Source organism: Muscardinus avellanarius, assembly GCF_963383645.1.
Source record: "Muscardinus avellanarius genome assembly, chromosome: 9".
NCBI classification, from domain to species: domain Eukaryota; kingdom Metazoa; phylum Chordata; class Mammalia; order Rodentia; family Gliridae; genus Muscardinus; species Muscardinus avellanarius.
Window position 1 is genome coordinate 29,540,023 of NC_137795.1, and position 23,871 is coordinate 29,563,893.

A 23,871-nucleotide genomic window follows, 5' to 3' on the forward strand; every position below is an offset into this window, starting at 1 on the left:
AGACTAATTTCTCTTCAGACATGATATGTACACAAAGTTTGGCAAATGCACAAAATACACAACGACAAATCCCAAAGCAAATGGATTCAAATACCAACGTGCTCTGAGAGGAGCTTTGATTCGTTTAATTATAAGGTGCCATTAATAATAAAAACACCACTAGGCAGGCATTCCTCTGTTCTTTCTTTAGTTTTCTTTTTCAGTGAGTCCCTGACAAGTGAAAATCCTGGTTGGATCAGTAATCTAAATCACAAAATATTCCTGCTAGAATTTTTAACCAATTCCTTAAGAATTGATGTGAAGTTCTTTTTTTCAACTATTCAGAAGATAGTTTTTTTTTCTTTTTTCTTTTTTGCGGGTCTGGGGATGGAACCCAGGGGCATTTGACCTCCGAGCTACTCCCCTGGCCTATTTTTTATTCTTTATTTTGAAATAGGGTCTCACTGAGTTGCAGAGGGCCTCACTAAATAGCTGAGGCTGTCCGCGAACCGCGATCCTCAGGTCTCAGCCTCCCAAATGCTGGGATGACAAGTATGTGCCACCATGTCCGGCGATAGTTTGGTTTTTTTTTTGTTTTTTGTTTTTGTTTTTTGTTTTTTTTAACAGTCTGACTAAGTTGCTGAGTTCTCACTAAGTTGTTGAGGCTGGTCTCAAACCTGCGATCTTCTTGTTTTAGCCTTCCAAGTACTGGGGTTGTAGGCATATACCACCACATCCTGCTAGAAAATATTCTCTTCCATGGTCATGAGTTGCATGCTTAACCTCAGAGAGAATTTTTATAAAAACGAATTACTGGTTTCTCCGAGGACCTCATGAAAAACTATAGATGCCGGAGCCCAGATCCATGCGGGGTAATAAAACAATGACACTGTCGTGCACCCTCTATGGCAAGTCAGTCCCATCTCTTCACAGCCCAAACAGGTGCTGAATCAGCCTCCTAACAAAAACCTATGCAGTGCAGAAGCAGGAAACCATGCTGGTAGGCTGGAACTAAACCCATAAGAGAAGCTGGGGATTTCATCCTCCTCTTCTTAGGGCACCTACACAACTTGAATGGCCAGGAAGGGTCTATTCAAGGACTTTTAGTCCTCAGCAAAAATTTGAGTTTCAAAACTGCAGCTCTAGGAACCAGGATCTGGTCTTCGTGATGGGGATGGTTCCTGCCGTGACCGTGATTGGGGAATATAAAGCATGAACAAAAGCACATTTCTTCAGATGTGTTTGGAACGAACAGGTTTAACCATACCATAAAATTAAACACTGCTCACAACAAATTATGTTGTCTACTACAGCTTTATTAGCAGTAATTACCCTTCTCCTGATTAACCATTATTTTGCTGTATACTGCACCTTTTATGAACATAATTGGTTCGGGGTAGATACATGATCTCCTGCTAACACACACACAGCTACTGTTAACATAAATAAGAAAACGCTTTGAGTGCTTACTGAGAACCACTCTGAAACTTCAGTTCTTAAACACTGCTAGGAAAAGACCATGAAAATTAAAATAATCCTGCATTTCCAGAGAACACTATTTCAGATGAAAGAAGATGTATGTGAGTGAATTACTGTTTCAGATTTATTCATCTCCCATGGTACTACAGTATCCTTATATGTGCTATTTGTGGTCATTTATAATAATATCATTTAAAAATCAGTTTGCAGTGGACTTGGGATGATTGATTTTTAGTACTAGAAGGATGCTTGAAGAGTGGTTTTTTTTTTCCAGTGCTATTTCTAAGAGCCTGAGAGCAGCCACTCTTCTTCTGTGGACCCCCTTGAGGAATAATGGAGTATTATTCCTTTCAGTGATTTTTTACAAACAAGGCAGTCATAAACACCAAATAAAATCACAGAAACACAAATGAAGACAGCAGTCTATGGTGGTCACCTTATTTCTCATTCCCAACACCTCTTGCCCTAAGGTGCAATAACACAAGAACTGTGAAAAGTCTGTATATCTCAGGATTTGGTAAACGCAGTGTGCGATTTCCTCTGCCCCTGGGTAGTGTCCAGTAGGTACAACCTGGAGGAGGAGGAGCCGCATAGATAGTATGTGGGCTTCTCCTCTGTCATGGTCCTTAAAGCAGGTCCTATCCTTGGTGATACCACAAATCTTCGGCCTTTTATGCGTGTGTGTTGTGGGTACTGGGGATTGAACCCAGGAGCCTTCTACCTCTAAGCTACACTCTCAGTCCTATTTTTTTAATTTATTTTGAAACAGAGTCTCATGAGGTTGCTGAGAGGCTCGCTAAGTTGTTGAGGTTGGAACCTGTCATCCTCCTCTCTCAGCTTCCCAAGTATTGGGGTTACAGGTGTGAGTCACCTCATTCATCTGGGAAAGCCTTTGAAAGTAATCACAGGACTATTCACATTTTAGAATCTGGAGCTGCCAAGTCAAAGATGAAAGATCTCACTTTCACGGGCCTAGTGGTACTGGTGTTGTCTGAAGTCACTGAATGGTCCTCGATCACTTTATACATTTGGAGAACCTGTTTCACTACATAATGGTCTCTAAGCCCCAACATTTGTTTGTGTCAACCGTGGCGATGCACATTGTGAGCCTTGCAGAATTACCTTTTAATTATCATTCATGGACTAAGCCTGGGAAGTCCAGTTTCACAGAATCAGAAAGAGTCCGTATTCACCCCGTTATAACTGCATATCCAGCACACTGCTAGACATACAGCACAGGTGAGCCCTCCTGTGCTCAGGTGTTAACCAGTTGCCTCACTCTGTGTAGCTTAACTGCAAATAGCTTCTTTCCAGGGCTGCCCAATTTAAGGGGACCTTCTACTATCACACTATTTGATTTTCATCAGAGCACTTACCATTAATTAATTCATAATGTCTTGGTCTCAAAGTGTTACTTGTGTCCTGTCAGTCTATTCCACTTCAGTGTAAGCTGCAGGAGATTACCTTGCTTATCAAATATCCCCAAGAGCCTCGACCAGGGCCTTGGACATGTGCGTGCGTACACACACACACACACACACACACACACACACACACACACACTCACACACTCAGTTAATGCTTATTTGTAATTAAATTAAGCACCATAGCTAAAATGAAAGTATTGATGTGTCTTCCTATTGCTTCTTGGTATGGATTAGGTATACAAAATAGTATGTGTCTTTTCCATGTTTGAAGAATATGAAACAACATTTCAGATGAGTTCCAATTTGCTAAAACCTTACTTCTTTATGAGGATAATTTTACTTAGTAATTTACATGCAAAAATACCTATAGAATACTTCTTATATTTTAAGATCCCAAAAAGGTATCTGTGATGATAGGTTATGATATAATAATTACTAGAACATCACACATTTGTGTAATGCCTGAAACTATCCCCTGGGTGGAATTAGCTTATAATAATCACACCATGTGTGATACTTAATTGCTTAATAATATACGTTTAAAGATATTTTGCACTTATCTAAAACACAATGGAAACATTCATTATCTAAATTAGGAATTACATGCCTATGGATCATGTAAAATGTACTTTATCATCAATTTCAAATATGCCCTATCTTACTTTTAAAAACTGTTTGTTTAAGCCGGGCGTGGTGGCGCACGCTTGTAATCCCCACGCTTGGGAGGCGGAGACAGGAGGATCGCGCAGGTTCGAAGCCAGCCGCGCTGGCGTTAAGAGACCCTGTTTCAAAAATATAAAATAGGTCTGGGAGTGTAGCCCGGAGGAAGAAGGGCTTCCAGGAACCCCAGTACTACCAAAAAAAAAAATTGTTTGTTTATAGTTTTGATTTCAATATAGTAGTTTTGCAAGGCAAAGAGAAAATGTTTCAGACACATTAAAAGAGAAAAATAACTTAATTGTACATGAATGACTGATAACAGCACTAGAAAAACTCAAATATCTACCATTCTCAAATGCAAGCATAGCCGGGCATGGTGGCGCACGTTTGTAACCCCAGCATTCAGGAGGCTGAGACCAGAGGATCGCAGTTTGCGGACAGCCTCAGCTACTTAGGCCCTCGACAACTTAGTGAGATCCTGTTTCAAAATAAAGAAGATAAAAAAATAGGACAGGGGGTGTAGCTTGGAGGTCAAATTCCTCTGGGTTCTATCCCTAGTACTGCAAATAAATAAATAAATAAATACATACAATGCAAGCATAATGGCATAATGGCTACTGACTCAGTGCCATTATGAGAGTGTTAGCAATAGTGTTAGTGAATTAACTAGATCCTGCTGCAATCTAAAAGAAGAAATGTTTACCTTATACAATTTATTTGATTCTTGAAAAAATATTTATTAATGATTTCTGTTTTCTATGCTATTTCTTTTGGGAAATAAGATGTACAAGAAATATCTTCCAGTTGGGTGCAGTGGTGAATGGCTGTAATCCCAGGTATCTGGGAGGCTGAGGTGCATGTCTTAATCCCAGGTGTCTGTGAGGCTGAGGCAGGAAGATTGCAAGTTCAAGGCCAGCCTTAGCTAATTTTTTGGGGGGGTGGGGGTACTTGTTATTGAACTGAGCTAACTGAGCTACAGCCCCAGCCCACTTTTTATTTTGAAACAGGGTCTCACAAGGTTGCTAAGAGGCTCACTAAGTTGTTGAGGCTGGCTTCAAACCTGTGATCCTCCTGTCTCAGCCTCCTGAGTACTGGGATTGCAACTGTGAGGTACCACGCCTGGCCAGCTTTGGCAATTTAAGAAGACTCTGTCTCAAAATAATATAAAAAGGTCTGAGGATGTAGCTCAGCATTAAATCAATGGCAGAATGGCCTTGGTTTCAATCCCTAGTACGACACCAAAAAGAAAAAGAGGAGGAGAAAAAGGAAGAGGAGGAGGAGGAAGAGGAAGAAGAAAAGGAAATAGCTTCCATTTGTTGCTCAAATTTTGGTAAAAGACGACAAAAGAAAAAGTGTATTTTTTTAATTTTTTTTTTTACAGAATTGCTGGAAATCTGAGTACAAAGAAAGCAGAATCTTTATAATCTTAAAAGTAATTGTTTCCAACAATAAAACATAATACAGAATGCCAGGGCCTCAGATGAAGCAAAAAGAACAAATTTAGCTGAGGATTTAATAATAAACCCCAGTTATATTATTAAAATGCAAAATTGGAAAACCATCTTGCAAAGTGACGGAATGGGCTTTGTTAACAATTGAGTTGTTCAATTTGCCTAAAAACTGAAAACCTTTAGAAACCTCCGAGGTGACTTCCTGACCTTTACTGTATTACAAATAGGCCTGATGTTCAAGATCCACATCCATTATATGCTTGAATGAGCTCAGTATTTATTGTTCTTTCATATCATTAAAAGAGCTAAAAGGTTGGGAAAATGCATAATGTAAAGAAAGGTCAAGTGGTAATCATGGTGTGAAATGCTGTTACATGTGTAACTATAATAATTCTTTAGACTTTATGCTCCCTGGAGAGGAAGTTGTTCAAAATTGTTCACCTACAAAGGTTTATTTTGTGCTAAATATAGCTCAGCACTCTAAATGGTGGGATTAGCCTGACCTTTTGCTCCTCTGCATCGGCGATGGCCTTTTCCCGGCTCACTTTCTCTGTCTGCAGCCCGATCTTTGCGATGAAAGCTTCGGCATCGTGATTTCTCAGCTGCAACTCGGCTTCTTGAGAGGCAAGCCTGGCTTTCAGATCCCCCACCTGGAGGAAGAGTCATCACTCTGGGGTAACTTGTGTTGACAATCACAAACAGCCTGTGTCACTTACGTTTTTAGCATAGATTCCGGAGTTCTTAACAGTTTGTATCATGCTTCTACCCTGACTTTACTACAGCCTCATTTGCAAAAAATGAAAACAGAATACTGTTTCCAAGGCTTTGCGGGAAATGTAATCAGTGTGGGGCAGTTAGTAGAAGATCTGGCTAATCAATCTCTGCACTGGGGAGTGCTGACAGATTTCTGAGCACGAGCCTCCCCTCTGTTTCTGGTCCTATGCAGCTCACATTCAAGGGAGCAGAGGACATAGGAAAAGAAGCTGGAAGAACCATGCCTTGCACCACCCAGCAGAGAACTGCGGGGTCTTCCGCCAAGTAGAAGATGTGAATTCTTCTTGCCTGTCTGCAGATCAATTGGTTTCATATTGAAATGCCCACTGATACGTCTTCATTCATCCCACCTCACATGAAACGGCTTGTCGCGCGCAGTGACGACTCTTACACGATCTTCCTCAAGCAGTTTTATTACCCCAGGTTCTTGTACAGTTCCCGCAAATCTTCTTCCCGTAAATCTTCTCTTCTCTCCCTTCCCCCCAGAAATCTTCCCCTTATATAGAGCCCAACAGCCAATCAGCAGACTGTTCACGTGCACAACTCATGGCAACAGCCAGTCCATTGGCTGTTGCCCTATGGCATGCGGTGTTCCCGTGTATCTCATGCTCTTGTCGTCACTTCCTGAAAGCTGTTTACCACCTAAGTGCTCTGAGGAAGATTTCCGCTCAGCGCCATCTTAGCTCTCGGACTTACTGGCTGATGGGCGGGGCCCGTCACAGTTCCCCCTTTTTTGTTTTTTCAGACAGGAGAGGACAGAGGACTCAACCCCTGTATGTTTGGAAGGGGCTTCTAGGCCCACCACCTTTTGCCAGGGACGGGACAAGAATCAGTGGCAACCCGTATGCAGTTGAGCATGCCCTCCTCGGGATGCACCCTCCCGGGGTCCCGAGTGCAGTCCTAGCTGGCATCCTGTCATTAAGACTTTCCCATCGCCGCAAGCCATATTTGAGGGGATTGTCCCAACTCCATGGCTGCAAATGCCTGAGCTATGAGCACTTTATCTGTAGCGCGCTGACGGATTAGTTTTCTAAGACAGTAGAGACATAAGATACACAGTAAGACCAGACAAAGACCAAGAGCACCCAGTCCAGCCCACTCTTTTAAATGACGAGCTGCTTGTTGGATCCAGGACATCAAGGTGCGGGCCATCACCGGGTCAACTTGAGTAGTATTGGTTTTGATGATCTCCAACCGCAACCGTCTTGTCAAATTGTCAAATTTCGATGACCGGTTATCTGTAGGATATGCAGAAAGCTCGCAAGAAAGATTAGCGGCAATAAACGCATTATCATTAATCATGACAAGGGGAGCTAAATCCGTGCAACTGCCATTTATCCCACAAAGAAGCCACAGATCAAATAGGTTAGAATGAAAGGCCATGGTCAGGCTCTGATAAGTAAAATTATAACCTGCAAAAGTAGAATTTGCTCCTGTGCCAATTTTAGGGGAAAAAGGTAAAAGGATTAAGCGGGGAAGAACTTGAGCAGAATGACTCAAAGGCAATAGAAAAGAAAAAGCAGTCAAAAGCCCCCATTGTGGATCACTTCCTATCCTTGGAATTCCACAGTATCATGGTCCCCAAAAGAATCAGTCGATGGCTCATCATCCTTTTGTTTCACCAGACGAGTCAGCCGCTCTGGAACCCAGACAGGATCGGCGCCGTTCTGTGGAAACACACAAACAGAGCCTCTGGCCCATGTGAGCACTGGGTCAGGTCCCCTCCATTGCCCTGTGAGGGCATCCTTCCAACGCACGAAACCCTGGCTCGTACCCGAGGGGGCAAAATGACGATCGGCAGCAGTCTTGCCATTGACATCTAATTGCAAAAAATTCAAAGTAAAAAGGGCTAAGGATAGGCGCTGCTTCGGTTTCATATTGGTTCCAATTCCCTCTTTTTGTTTTATCAAGCATTCTTTAAGAGTACGATGGGCGCGTTCCACAATACCCTGTCCCTGAGGGTTGTACGGAAGGCCATGCTTTAGAATTATTCCCATCTGTGAACAAAAGGATGTGAATTTTTGGGAAGTATAAGCCGGGCCATTATCAGTTTTTATTTCTTTAGGCATATTCCATGCTGCCCAGGCCTCAAGGCAATGATTGACGACGTCATGTGCCTTTTCCCCGGCATGAGCAGATGCATGAATAATTCCAGAGACAGTATCTATGGAAACATGGATATATTTCAATTTTCCAAATTCAGATATGTGAGTTACATCCATTTGCCAGAGATGTAGAGGGAGCAAGCCTCGTGGGCAAATGCCCACATGTGGGGGGTGTAAAAAAGGGGCACAGGCATTACAGGTTTTTACAATTTCCCGAGCCTGATGTCGAGGGATTTTAAATCGCTGTTGTAATGTTTTAGAATTTACATGATATTGACGGTGAAATGCCTGTGCCTGTTGCATTTGAGTAAGAGAAAAAATCATATGTATCTTGGTAAGTTTATCTACTAGATCATTTCCATATGTAATAGGGCCAGGTAATCCAGTATGTGCCCTAACGTGCTGGATAAAGAATGGTGTCTTTCTTAAATGTATATAAATCTGGATTTGGCTAGCCATAGAATGAATAGGAGTATGTAAAGAGAGTTGACCCGCGCATTCAAGCGATCTAACCAGATTAACCACATATTGTGAATCTGATAATAAATTGAAAGGAGAAGAAACTCTCTTAAAAATTTCTAAAACAATATTTAATTCAACCAGTTGTGGAGAGGTATGTGAATATTGGATGACAACAGGATTGCTTCCCTCTATTAGGTAGGCCCCCACACCAGTTTTGGATCCATCAGTAAAAATGTTAATTGCATTAGCTACAGGTTTGTTTTTAGTGACCAATGGGAAAATGAGAGGATGTTCCAGAACAAAATGTAACAATGGATCTTTGGGAAGATGATTGTCTATTTCACCACTGAAAGAGCACATAAGTATAGCCCAATCATCAATAGTGGCTACCAGCGTTTGTACTTGCAGAGCAGTGTACGGTACCACCAACTTATCGGGCGTTCTGCCAAAATGTTGGATGCACTGCTGAATGGCTTTAAGGGCAAGGCTTGCTACACTGGTGGGATAATATTCAACTACCTTTTGAGGGGAGACTTTGGGGTGAATCCAAAGAAGGGGTCCTTGTTGCCAAAGAACACTAGTAGGCTGTTTTTCAGTGGCCAGGATACAAGCCCATAATGGCTGTCCAGGGGTCACTCAACGGAGAGACGCTCTCGTAAGTGCTTGTTCTACTAATTGTAACGCATGGCGGGCCTCATCGGTAAGGACGCGAGGAGAATCTAATTGAGGATTGCCTACGAGCAGATTATATAAAGGTTTCAAGGCATGGTTAGGAATTTGTAAAAAGGGTCGAACCCAATTAATGTCTCCCAACAGTTTTTGGAAATCATTGAGGGTTTTTAATTGATCAGTGCGGATGATTAATTTTTGAGGCAGGACTGCATGGGGGAGAACAATGTTGCCAAGAAAGTGTATATTTTCTCCTCTTTGTACCTTTTCTGAGGCAATGAATAATTGATGAGTTTCCAAAATCTTTACAAGGTGACAATAAGCCTCCTCAAGTATGGAGGGATTTTTTGTGGTTAACAAAATGTCATCCATGTAATGAATACACCGAATTTCTGGAAATTTGGTTTTTACGGGCTCAAGAGCACTATTTACATATAATTGACAGAGGGTAGGGCTATTGGCCATTCCTTGTGGGAGGACCACCCATTCATATCTACTGTCAATTTCCTCTTGATTAATAGAGGGAACAGTAAAAGCAAAACGAGGAGTATCCGCAGGATTTAAAGGGATGGAGAAAAAACAATCTTTTATATCTATGCTGATAAGTGGCCACTCCTTCGGAATAGCAGAGAGGAGTGGAAGCCCTCGTTGGACTGGCCCCATAATCTGCATTTGGCTATTTATGGCTCGGAGGTCGTGTAATAACCTCCATTTTCCAGATTTTTTCTTTATCACAAAAATCGGGGTATTCCAAGGAGAGGTGGATGGCCGGATATGGCCTAACTGTAATTGCTCTTGTACTAATTTCCTTGTTACTTCAAGCTTTTCACGGGAGAGAGGCCACTGAGGAACCCATACTGGATCTCCCGTCTTCCAGGTAATGGGAATTGCCTCCTCAGTGGCTACTGCACAAAACCCAGTTCCTCGCGACCACTCTTTTCTTTAGTAGGAATTGGGCTTTTACGTCCCTGGAGGTGTTTTCCCAGCCCGTAGGAAGGGTGGTAGCCCTGGCGAAGGAGAATATTATGGGCTTGGGGGAAATAAGATGTATTTTGTAAGGAATATCCCATGTCCACTAATAAATCTCTTCCCCAGAGGGAAACTGGCAGCTCCAGCACATAGGGTTCAAACTGCCCCTTATGTCCCTCCTGATCTTTCCAATGTAAAGCCCTAGCACTGAGGTCAGGGGTTTTAGCATAACCCAAACCTCTAAGTTCTCCGGCAGCCTTTTGAGTGGGCCATGAAGATGACCAATCTTTACAGGCGATGACACTTTTATCTGCCCCAGTATCTAAAAGTCCTAGGATTTGCTTGCCTTCCACGTCCAAGGTTATCAAGGGACGAGTTCCCATATCAAAGGCAAGAGATATTAACTCATTTCCTGAAGAACCGAACCCACCAATACCGCGTCGTCCCTCTGCTGAAGGAAACATACCATGTAGACTGGGAAGCAAAAGTAACTGTGCCACTCTATCCCCAGGGGAAATGGCAACGATACCCCGGGGCGCTGAAACCATCACTTTGATAATACCGGTATAATCCTCATCTATAACCCCCGGATGGACTACAAGTCCTTTCATGGTAGAGGAAGACCTTCCAAAAAGTAAGCCAACAGAATTAGGTGGCAGAGGACCTTGAAAATCTGTTTCAATAATTTGAACCCCCATTTGTGGCGTTAATACCAGCCTGGAGGTGGCACAGAGGTCCAATCCTGCCGAACCTGGAGTGGCTCGCCGGACTGTTCCGGAGGCTGTAAATTGGGCCACTGAGGTGGCTGTGTCTCCATGGCCCCATACACCTGAGGGTTCCCATATTTTTGTGGGCCCTGGGAACGAGGGCCCGCCCTCCCGTTTTTTGTCTGAGTATTTGATGATTGCTTTCCAGTATAGGGCAAGGGGTTGCCATCGATATCTTTAACCGAACGGCACTCAAAAGTAGGATGCCTTCCTTTTCTACATCGACGACAATACTCAGGAGGAGAAGGATAAGATTGGGACGCCCTACACTTAGGACAATCTCGTTTTAAGTGTCCTGTCGCTCCACAGGAAAAACAATTGCCATTTTTGGTACTATTCTTACTTTGTTGTCCGGAGGCCTGTATAATGGCTGCAGCAAGTCCTGAATTGGTTAAGGGTCCTCCGAGTTCCCTGCACACCTTCATCCACACCTCTAGGCCTTTATGTTTGTAAGGAGTGATGGCCTGTCTGCATTCTTTAGTGCATTGCTCATAGACCAATTGTTTAATGAGCGGCATGGCCGCGTCAGAATCCCCAAAAATTCTTCCCGCAGCCTCTACTAGACGGGCAACGAAGTCTGAAAAGGGTTCAGTCAATCCTTGAGTAATCTTTGTAAGGTTACCAGATACCTCTCCTTTGTTAGGGAGGGCCTTCCAGGCCTGGGTAGCGAGTCTGTTGATTTGTTCATACACCTGTTGTGGATACCCAAGCTGTTGATTAGCAAATCGTCCTTGGCCCATCAGCATGTCTATATCCCAGGCTGAATTTCCTGCTGCTCGATTACGTGCAGCTTGTTCAGTGGCATATTCTATATAATAAGCTTTCCAATCCAAATATTGGCCAGGATTTAAGGTGGCCCTAACCAAATTTTGCCAGTCTCCTGGGGTCATGGCATAGCGATGTAAACTCTCTATTATTGCTATAGTGAAAGCAGCTGACGACCCATATGTGCGAACTGACTCTGCGAGATGCTTAACTATTTTAAAGTCCAAAGGCTCATGATAACGATTTCCCCCCTCCTGCAGCTGGAAAACTGGGAAAGCTTGATTTGCTAAAAAAATTCCCGCATCTCTCCACATCTGACTACTAAAAGAGACACCTTCTCCTGCTCTGGGCGCAGAAGGGTTATACGGAGGAGGCGAAATTTCCTCTTTAATCAGTTCAAAAGCTTTCACTTGTTTACAAATGGCCTCTAATTCCTCCTCAGATTCATCCTCCCCCTCTGACTCTGAATCCTCCTCACTGGCCACTTTAGAGGAAGTTGAACGTTCCTCTTTTACACCGTCTAAAGCTGCCTGGCCCTCCTGCACAAATTTTCTAAAGCGCCTTTCTTCCAAACAGGCACGAATCAGCCGACAAAGCGGCCGAGTCCCTCCTGTGACAATACCTTGTTCTTCGGCGCGTTCTACGTCTCTTCCCAATTTATCCCAGCTTGCTAAAGAAAGATTCCCTGATACTGTAAACCATGGCGCTACCCTATCTATTTGTTCGAGAAAATCTTGTATTGTCTTGTCCCTAAGCTTTAGGCCTCTACTTTTCAACAAAGCTTTCAATGCTTTATGCAATGGGTGAGATGGACTATTTCCCATCTTGTCGAATCAGGACCAGCCCGATTCTCTAACTTGCTTACACTAAAAAATATCCTCCTTAATGGAGCCCCCTTTGATCGGGGAAAATACAGCGCTGTTCCTCGCTTTTCCGCGAGCCTCGCTTATCCGCGAGCCTTATTTACTAAATATCCTCCTTAATGGAGCCCCCTTTGATCGGGGAAAATAACCCTCCGTAAACGGAGCCTCCTCCTCCCTTTTCGGAGTCAAGGAGTACTTACCAGCCGGCTGCCCTGGACTGCCGAGGTTCTGATCAAAGCGAAGGTCCCCGTACGGGCCAACCACTTGTCGCGCGCAGTGACGACTCTTACACGATCTTCCTCAAGCAGTTTTATTACCCCAGGTTCTTGTACAGTTCCCGCAAATCTTCTTCCCGTAAATCTTCTCTTCTCTCCCTTCCCCCCAGAAATCTTCCCCTTATATAGAGCCCAACAGCCAATCAGCAGACTGTTCACGTGCACAACTCATGGCAACAGCCAGTCCATTGGCTGTTGCCCTATGGCATGCGGTGTTCCCGTGTATCTCATGCTCTTGTCGTCACTTCCTGAAAGCTGTTTACCACCTAAGTGCTCTGAGGAAGATTTCCGCTCAGCGCCATCTTAGCTCTCGGACTTACTGGCTGATGGGCGGGGCCCGTCACAACGGCTCTCTTGATTTTTCTCACTGCATGTGGCATTATGCAGACAACCCAACACTGAACTTAATACCTAGTAAGAACGGCAAATGATGTGTACTTTGTAGGGTATCTATATGGTGTCGCCAGAAGCCAGTGAGTGTCGCAGCTGTGCGCCTCCTCCTGGCCTGCCACCCTATGACCTAACTCTTCTTTTGTAGAACACAGTCTTTCTGAGGTGCCAACAGATGCATCAGCTGAAAAGGAAGGTCCTGCCCACTTTTTAGTCTGAATTTCATTAGGTTCAAAAGAGTACTAGCTCCCTGAGTTTGAGGATCATGAAAGTCAAAGCAGAAGTGAAGGGCTAGAGAAAACTGTTCTCAGAAATATATGAAAGCATGACAATTAATTCTCCATTCATTTTCCAAAAGTATAAATATTACCATTTTTAAAAATCATAGATGCAAAGAACCATCATAACCATTTCTCTTGACTCGATGGCTAAAGAGACTTTAGTAGTGACTTCATCTTTTGGGACAATATTCCACTACTATATTTAAGTAAGCTTTTAATCCACCCCAACACAATTATTTACATAACCACACTTATTTATATAACCATCTAAAAAGCATGATTACTACTATGATTGATGTTTACAATATCACATTCTCTCTGTGAACTCAGGGTAACCTTAGATAGTGATATTTGCTTCACTGTTCCTTTTAGCAATTGGCAAAATAATTACCCAAAAGACTAGGAGAAAAGTGTTAATATCTAGCCCTAATTTCTGTTTCTAAGGCAGCAGTTAGCTCTGGAAGAAAGACTTTATCTATGAACAAGGGTGAAGACCTAAGCTAACATTTAGAGAGGTTACATGGCTGTAAAGGGGTGTGTAGCTTTATTGCAATGAATGAATATCACAGAGGTTTACACATTTACATTTCTAATGGCGCCGTGGAATTGCCTAAGGCAGACAGACCCAGAGAGGAATGGAGGCATTCTGCTTCACATACAACCTGATCTCCAATTCTCCGCACAGGAAAACAGGCTTTCTTTTCTAAATAAATTGATTTTTTTTTTTTCACTAAGGATTGATTGAACTCAGGGTCATTCTACCTCTTCCTGTTTCAGCCTCCCAAGTACTGTGATTACAGGCATGTACCACTGTGCCTGGCCAGAATCAATTAATTTTTAAAACATGATTACAGGACTATTAAGTATTCTAACCACTCTTCTGGTATTAAAAGCATTCCATAGAGAAATATTTCATGAAAAGAAACCCCCTGTATCTCTTAAATCCAGGCTTCATATATCTTCACAAACTCCTCCCTGTTCCCTGCCGTTTTTTAGCTGAGGGGTCCCGGGTAGAGCCCAAGCTGCCCTGCAGTCATCCTCACAGTGGATCCACCCTCCCTTCTTCCTCCTCTTCCCTGTGTCCTGATTATCACCACGCACCTGGGGAGATGAGGAAACTGCAGACCCTCTCTTGCTTTTCCCTCTGGGATGACCAGGGGGCTACTGCTCTTGCCTTTAGCTCTGCCCTTTGGGAAGACAACTCTATCAGCCTGGCGGGGACATTTTTTTCTTTGCCTAGGGCTGCCCATCAGTATTGACAGGTCAATTTTATGTGACCACACTATCATTTCCTGGGGCAAAGTCAGCAGGTTCAGCTTGGGACATGATTGGAAGGGACATAAATGCCCTGTGCCACAGAGCTCCTTCCTCGTCTTCTTAGTGAAATCAAATCAGAGCAAAAGAACTCCTGGGAAAATCTTTACTAAGGAAAGGGGTCTTGATATTGTGAGAGGGAATAGGAGAGACGGGAGAGGGGGAAAAAAGAGAAAGAATGGAGCAAAGAGAAGAAAGAGTAAAACAAGATGCACATAAAAAGGGGACGTGAAGAAAGCCATTCTTTGAAGAGAAGGACTCGATGCACAAACAAAGACATGCTCTTGGGCGCGTCCCTGTAGTCATTCTTTATACCAGTCCATCCCTACCGACATTAGCATTTTCTCACTCTGGCTCTTCTTCCCCAGCCATGAGCGGCCCATTCACCACTCAGTGCAGAGCACAGCTCATCAGGGAGCTCTTCCTGGGATATGGATCGAAGTGGGCAGGAGACAGGCAGTGCTCGGGTCTATGGAGCGTGGGGAGGACCCAGTGGAAGGGCTCTTCAGAGTAAAGAGAGGCTCAGTACGTTCCCCCGCCTGGGTCGTGCCTCATTTCAAGCCTGGGCACAAATGCATCTCCCGGCCCTCTGGGGGAAAAACTAGCCCAAGAAAAAATGTCCCTTGAAAAACATACAGGATTAACCAAATTATGTCCTACACATGTACAAATATGTAACAACAAATCCCAGAATTATATCTAATTACAGTGCACCAATAAAACATCTTATTTTTCAAAAAGGAAAAGCATATGAAAATGGCACCTGAAGATAAAACTTTGAGAAACCCATGAGGATTTCTAGCCTTGAGATACTGGCCACCACGGAGGATTTGTAGAGGAGGGCAGGCTGGCTCAGAGGAAGGCTGGGCTGCCCTCTGCAGTCTCTTACCCTAGTCCCTTCCCCAGTCACAGAGGCAGTGGGGTGCCATGGAGGGCACATGGTGTCGGCATAACACAGATCTGGGTTCAATACCAAGCTACTAGCTCTCTGGTCTTGAATTTTTTTTTAGCCTCAGTACAATGCTACAGTAATAACACCTATTTCACAAACGTGTTTGGCTTTTAAAAATGAAGTGAGAGTCACACCCTGTGCTAATTCGCTCCCGATTATTTCCTGCAACTTAGAGATTTGTTCAGGTCCTTCCAGGTAGCTGGGCCTTCTGACTGAGGATGAAGACACAATCGGGTACTTTCATCAAACAGAGCTAGTGCCGGGTGTGGTGGAGCACGCTTGTAATCCCAGCAGTTGGGAGGCTGAGACAGGACAGTCTCAGCTGCTTAGTGAGGCTCTCAGCAATTTAGTGAGACCCTGTTTCCAAATAAATTATAAAAAATAGGGCTGGGAGTGTAGCCCAGAGGTAGAAAGCCCCTGGGTTCCACCCCCCAGTACTACACAGAAAAAGAAAGAAAGAAAGAAAGAAAGAAAGAAAGAAAGAAAGAAAGAAAGAATAAAAAATAGGGCTGGGGGTACAGCTTGGAGGTAGAATGCCCCGGGGTTCCAGCCCCAATACTGAAAGAAAAGAAAGCAGAGCTGGTGGCTGAAAGGAGTCCATCAAGGTCAGACACCAAGGTCAGAAAAAACTGCAAAACTGCATCCTCAAGACCTCAGTATCATCACCAGCCACGTAGTCATGCCTCACTGGGAATGAGTGTCAAGGCCAAAGGGACCCTAACTCCACCCTTGATGGCCTAACTCCTGACCACAAGCCCAGAGCCCCCAGAGAAGTCGAAGGCAGGAGAGGTGGATGGGGTGAGTTTATGGGAGAGTAACTGGTGTGTGTGTGTGTGTGTGTGTGTGTGTGTGTGTGTGTGTGTGTGTGAGAGAGAGAGAGAGAGAGAGAGAGAGAGACAGACAGACAGACAGACAGACACAAGCCCAGGGGCATTCTGCCTCTGAGCTACATCCCTAGCCCTACTTATTATTTTGTTTCTTGAAACAGGGTCTCACTAGGCTGCTGAGACTCTTGCTACAACGATGCTAAGGCTGTCCTCTTATCCTCCTGTCTCAGCCTTCCAGGAGTACAGGTGTGTTAGGTACCTCCAATTCTTTCTTTTTTTCTTTCTTTTGTTTTTTTTTTTTTTTTTTTTTTTTTGGTGGTACTGGGGTTCCTGGAAGCCCTTCTACTTCCGGGCTACACTCCCAGACCTATTTTTACATTTTTATTTAGAAACAGGGTCTCCTAAGCCAGCACGCGCGGCTGGCTTCGAACCTGCACGATCCTCCTGTCTCTGCCTCCCAGGTGCGGGGATTCCAAGCGTGCGCCACCACGCCCGGCAACCTCCAATTCTTTCTAAGCTTAGGAAAACAATAACAGTATGCTCCTTGTGTCTTCAAACTGTAAACTTAAAACTAGGCATCCTATATGAATGTGCTAAGCATTGCTTCAAAAGGAAACATTTTTCTCTGCAGAAGCAGAGATTTCTTTTCAACAGCAGCACACCTGGTCATACCTGCGAGGTGGTGGTTTTTAACTTTTGGATGCCGTTGAACAAGTGCTCCTTCTTCTGGAACACCTCCTTTTGTTTCTTCTTCAACAGGTTCTTAAACAGTGATATTTGTTCTAGAAAACTCTTCGGGGTGGTATAGTTGTGTCTTCTCTCATTCTGATAGTACCTGGCACTCATTTCACTTACGCTGGTGTGAACGTGTGCCATGAAAAGGCTGATATGCTCTTTGTGCAGTGGCTGAAAACATAAATATTGCAATTCTTACATAATTCTCTTGAGTTAAAATATGATTTTAAAAATAGAATAAAAATTAATCAACAAAATTATACAGTCTATTTCCTAGGAGCTAGAATAGATTTAGAAGCTAAGAAATTTTTACTTAATCTTTAAGAAATATCCATAAGATTAGAGTGATTATAATAAAGCATTTAGCTTTTTAAAACATCTTCTTATCAAATAGGACAAAGGCTTTTTATGTGCTCCACATACCAAGCCCCAGAGCCAATATGATATAAGCAAAGCTTTTACAACTTGATTTTTAGCTATTAAGTATGTGAAAGAGAAAAATAGAGAAATTGAGATGCAATATTCTGAGGAGTATTTTTTTAGGGTTGTTTTTATACTAAACTTTAGACAAAGAGAATTAATAATCACACAAAGTTATGGAAGAAACAAAGCTGATGTAAGAAATGTTGTGAGGTTTTATGACCCAGATTTTCTCCTAAAAGTTTATAGTCTTAAGATTTATATTTAGGTCTTTTATCTATTTTGAGTTAATACTTGTATATGGGATTAGGTAAAGGTCCAATTTTATTCTTTTCCATGTAATTATTATTTTTCAACAATATTTAGTTAAAAGATTATTATTTCTACCACCAAATGTTCGTGGAAACCTTGTCAAAAATAACTTGACAATATAGGGAAGAATTTAGCTCTAGGCTTGTATTTAACTCCAATGGTCTATATATCTGCCTTTAGAACAGTACTACACTGTTTCAATTATTGTAGCTTTATATGGTTTGAAATCATAAAATATATATCTGCTAGCTTTGTTCTTTTTCAAGATCGTTTTGGGTATCTAGAATTCATATTCCATATTAGGATAGATTTTTTTCTGAAAAATAAATATATAAATATATGATAGTTTCACCTAAAAAAACAGAAAAAAATATGCTCTAGTAAGAAAGAAAGCAAAAAGAAATATTGAAATGCTATCTTTAAATCATCAAACACTTGGTATCAGACAAATGAAACTGTTATGTGAGATTATCATCTTTAATTTTGGATAAATTGCTATAATACTAGATGTCAACCACTAAGCCAAGCATGGGAAGGAGGGATGGGGAGAGAATGGGGTGGGGATCGGGTGGGGGCTGACTGGGCGATGTGTGCATGTATGTCTACAAAAGTTTGTATCCCACTATGATGTATGAATACAGTGCACCAATAAAATAAAATTAAAAAAAAAAAAAGAAATGGAGCTTTATGAAAAACAAACAGGATGGGCTTTCAAAAGCCACTGCTTCCAGGAGAGAAATACCACAATCGTTTCTAAACACAAAACCCAAGGGTTCTCCTCTGAAGATTTCCTGGAGAAAAATCCCCCCCCCTCATAGACACACACTTTTCATTCTTTCCATTGTGTCCTCTGTGACTTCTGAAGTAGTTAACTTTTTAATTTGTGGAGTCACATCTCCCTCATTTTAATGATTATTTATTGCATTCTGTACAAGATGAACCAGGTTCAATTAATCAAGGGAAGCCTAAAAATCAATTAATATGAATTAAATGAGCTACACCAACTCTTGGGAAAGTCACACATAATTTACCAAAGTGTTGTCAATAAAGCTCAGACGTCTTTGGGAAAAATGTGCACAAGTGGCTGGTGATGCAGTAAAATGCCTCAAACCTGCACCATCAATATCAGGACTGGAGGTGGGAGGAGAGACAGGGCGATTCTCGCTGGTGCAAAAAACAACTGCTCCGAAGCCACCTCTTGGGACACGTACCTTTCCAATACTGTGGAAAATCCCTGAGTGGGTGTGACACCTCATGTTATTGGATTGTTCTGCATATTAAAAATCGATCTCACTAGTAACTGAAACAATGTGTTTTTAAAGCAAAAGTTATGTATGAATCATGGTTTTTTTTTTTTGTTTTTTTGTTTTTTTTTGGTGGTACTGGGGTTCCTAGAAACCCTTCTACTTCCGGGCTACACTCCCAGACCTATCTTTTTTAAAATATTTTTTATTTGGAAACAGGGTCTCTTAAGCCAGCGCGGCTGGCTTCGAACCTGCGTGATCCTCCTGTCTCCACCTCCCAAGCACAGGGATTACAAGCGTGCGCCACCGCGCCCAGCTGAATCGTGCATTTTTAAGGCAAAGGTTATGTATAAAAGTTATGATGAAATCCTGAATTGTCTTTGTTTCTGGGGGATCCAAGGTTATGACCAAATAGTGGACTCAGAAAAATAAAATTTAGAATGAAATTTATATGAACTTTGTGTAATAATCCCTCAGGGACTTTATTTTTAAGAGGGTCTGGCATCCATACAAGCATGTGCAGAAGTTTATTCCTGTCCAGTCCTGTTCTAATAGGAACTAAAAGCGGACACATACCTTTCTACAATACAGATAAATGCTCCCTCAGCCAAGTGTAACCTCCTTACAAGGGGGGATAAAACACCACCCTGGCCTCTGCCCAACCATGATCCTTATGAGGAGGCTCTGCAGAGGCGCTGAAAGCTCTCCTTAACAACAGTTTCATTTGTAAATCTCTGATGGAAAAAGTGGTTTCCGGTAGAGCTGGAAGTGGCCCGAGACAAGTCGTCTCAATGGGGCAAAATAACTATTGTTATCGCGCTTAACAAAACGGCCCAGCATGGGAGCCTCCAGGAGCCCGGAGCAGCTGGCTGTAATTCACACTGTTTTTCAGAAAACTCTAATCGGTCCAGAACAGACCTCTTTGATGACTGGTCTTCCCTGCATTCGCAATTTGTCACTTTCTCTTATGATAAGGTCAGTAGTGACAGCACTTCCTGACATTAACAGCTGTGGCTTTTAAAAGGGTCATTGTAGAACTACTAATTGCAGTAATTTCATTAGCATAAATTATTTATTCTGCCATTCATTTATCTCCCGTTTTCTTTGGAGCGGGGAGCTGAGGGAGGCTGCTGGGATGGCAGCTCGAGCTGTAGTTTTCACTTTGAACACCCAGGGGGACAACATCTCTCCTGCTAGAGCTGGGCCCTGTAGGAAGACCGGCGGACGCTGCTTTGTGGTCACTCCATGGCCAATCACGAAGAAGGTGAAAGGAATTCAAGGTTTCTTCACTAAGATGCTCTGGGAAACAGCTGTCTTCATCGCATAATCAAATGCAAAGATAAAACTGCTTTTCCCACATTGAGATCAAGTGTTTAATCTGTAGCCTCACTGTAAACACAAAAACATAATGACTCTGCTGCGCGGTGTGACAGTTTTCCAAGTACTCGGGAAGCCTGTCTCTTCAAGCAAGTGCCTGCTATGTCCTTCTTGTTGAAAATGCCAGATGGCAGAGTCCTAAGGAAGCCAACTCCCGAAGGCCACCAAGTCAAATATCTTATTATCTAGGATTTTCTGTCTTCTCAAAACCAGCCAAGGTAACCACACTTGTCTGTAAAGTCAAGTTTAGGCTTGTAAGAGTGTTCTAAAGGAAAGAGAGTACGAAGGACAGAGGGGCAGATGAGAGAATTTTTGTTTTCAAGTTGAACTGGGATAATTTTGTCACATACATATACACCTAAAGTAAGTCTTGAAAGTTTTTCTCAGAAAATATTTCTGTGTTAACTTCTTTAAAATGCTAAACAGGCCAGATGTGCGGTCTTTATCATAAGACTTTGCATCAACATTCATTACTCTTCATATAAGACTTGGAAATGGAGAAGGGAGGAGGTGGTGTAAAGAGAGGAAAATTCCCCACCCCTATCCCTAGAAGTAAGGTTAGAAATGGTCTTGGGACAACACTTTAGAAATATTGTGCAAACCCAGGCATTGTGGTACACACCTGTCATCCCAGTACTTGGGAGTAATCCCAAGTAAAACTGGTAATTTGGGAGTAATCCCAGTGCTTGGGAGGCTGAGACAGAAGGATTGCAGGTTCCAGTGCAGCCTCAGCAAATTAGCAAGACTCTCAGCAACTAAGGAGACCCTGTTTAAGAAAAAACTTTTTTTAAAGACTGAGCGTAGTTCAGAGATAGAATGCCCTTGGGTTCAATCCCCAGTACCAAATACATATACAAGTATACATATATAGCCAAACAAGAGGTTTATTAACATTTTGCCCATGATAGCTGTTATATTAATGAATTTTACTGCAGTTCTTTAAAACATAAATTAGATCTGGGTGTGGTGGTGCATACTTGTAATCCTAGTACTTTGCGGGGCTGAGACAGGAGGATCCCAGGTACTCAGCCAGCTTCAGCTACTTAGTGAGGTCCTCTGCATCTTGTGAGACCCTGTTCCCTCCCCCCCCCAAATACATATACATATATAAGGATTCTTTGATACAAATGAAAAATAAAAAGATAGCCTCAAGATAAAGAAATTCTATACATTTTGGGGAAACCATTCTCTGTCTAAGGAGTACAGAAGCCATTTTGAAATAGCAAGACAAAAGTCTATGCAAACAGATTTCTCTTGGTTCTGCCTACATCTCATCCTGGCTTACACACATCTTCCAACTGGCGAGGAAATACCCAAGTAGCTATGGGCATTCTTTACCTTTCTTCTGCCCGCTTTCTCCTCCCCAAGACACGCATGACTGTCCATCACATATTCCTTGCTCTGTGACTGTTGATCAAGCTTCAGGAATAGAAAGCTGCTTCCCAGGGCTTTAGCAGTTTTGCACACTTGAAGGAAAGCAGGGCCTGGGTCAGCCTCATGGGTCCATCGCTACTCTCAAGTTGGCAGGTTTGTGGCTTTTCTCTAGGTGCCGGCCTCGGCCTCGTCATCTCCTTCCCTGTCCTCTGGCTGTAAAGGGAACGTGTCCACATGGGACCTCCTCTCTCAGTCCTCAGTTGCCTCCTTGCGTCAACGTTCTGTTAGATAAACATGGACAGCGCCTTTTTCCGGACAAGGAACCCATCCAAGTCATGGCCAGCTGGTCACCAGCCTCAGGAGGAGGGACCTTGGGCTGAACTGTTGGTCTGTGCTCAGGAGAGGCCCACCTACAGCTGGACACCAAAGCCAAGCTTGTCCCTTCTCTCTTGACTACAGCACAGCATTTGACTATTTTGAAAAGGGGGTGGGGGAGAAAAAGAGACTAAAAAGGAGGAATTTGTGGGCTGGGGAAAGCATAGGGGATGCAGTGGTATAGCCAGTTTTTTTAGACCTGAAGCTTAACCTGAGCCCACAGCTTCCAGCCTGGGCAGCCTCAAGGAAGCTTTCCTCAAGGTGAACAAGCGCTGTGAGGCACACCGGGGAGGAGCTTGATGTGGTGCTAAGCACGTTATTCCTCATTACATTTTCTTTTTTTGTGTGTGTAGTGCTGGAGAGTGAACCAAGGGGCATTCTACCTATGAGCTACACCCCCAGCCAGGTTTTTTACTCTTTATTTATTTTTTTTTCATATTTATTTTTAATTGGTGCACTGTATTCATACATCATAGTGGGATACATACTTTTGTAGACATACATGCACACATCGCCCAGTCAGCCCCCACCCGATCCCCACCCCGTTCTCTCCCTATCCCCCCCTCCTATGCTTGGCTTAGTAGTTGACATCTAGTATTATAGCAATTTATCCAAAATTAAAAATGATAATCTCTCATAACAGTTTCATTTGTCTGATACCAAGCTTTTGATGACTTAAAGATAACATTTCAATATTTCTTTTTGCTTTCTTTCTTACCAGAGAATCTATTTTTTTCTATTTTTTAGGTGAAACTATCATATATTTATATATTTATTTTTCAGAAAAAAAATCTATCCTAATATGGAATATGGACTCTAGGTACCCACATCGATCTTGAAAAAGAACAAAGCTAGAAGATATATATTTTCTGATTTCAAACCATATAAAGCTACAATAATTGAAACAGTGTAGTACTATTCTAAAGGCAGATATATAAACCATTGGAGTTAAATAAAAGCCTAGAGCTAAATTCTTCCCTATATTGTCAAGTTATTTTTGACAAGGTTTACACGAATATTTGGTGGTGGGAATAATAATCTTTTAACTAAATATTGTTGAAACATAATAATTACATGGAAAAGAATAAATTGGACCCTTACCTAATCCCATATACAAGTATTAACTCAAAATAGATAAAAGACCTAAATATAAATCTTTAGACTATAAACTTTTAGGAGAAAATCTGGGTCATAAAACCTCACAACATTGAAATTGGCAGTGATTTCTTGGTTATGATTTCAATGGCACAGGCAACAGAAGAGTATACAAACTCCCTAAAAAATAAAAAACATATTGTATATCCAAAGACAATGTAAACAGAGTTAACAGTTACTAATAGAATGGGATAAAATATTTCCAAATGCTATATCTGAAGGTATATTAATATTCCAACTAGAAATCCTAAAAATTAACAACAATAAAGGCAAACAATACCCTTTAAAGATAGGGAACAGACTAACATAAATAATGAATCTCCACAGATAACCAATCTTAGTTGTCTGTTGGATGGAAAATCTTGTTTCTCTAGTTCTGATGTGTGTTACCTATTTCTTCTTTGTAGTTAATCTCTTTGAGTATTTTCTCTAGTGCTGGTTTTGAAGACATAAATTCCTTCAGTTTCTGT

The 23,871-nt window shown here is 42.3% G+C and overlaps 1 protein-coding gene across 2 annotated transcripts in view; it reads right to left on the reverse strand.

Annotated features, from left to right (window-relative positions):
* DNAH11 (dynein axonemal heavy chain 11) overlaps positions 1 to 23,871 on the reverse strand; it is a gene marked incomplete at its 5' end in the record, with an annotated part of 386,720 nt that overhangs the window by 114,471 nt on the left and 248,378 nt on the right. For both annotated transcript variants that reach the window (XM_080701838.1, XM_080701837.1), the window contains 2 exons: positions 5,500 to 5,646; positions 17,082 to 17,315. In XM_080701838.1, the coding sequence (XP_080557964.1) occupies positions 5,500 to 5,646; positions 17,082 to 17,315 (381 nt within the window). The remainder of the gene's footprint in view (positions 1 to 5,499; positions 5,647 to 17,081; positions 17,316 to 23,871) is intronic.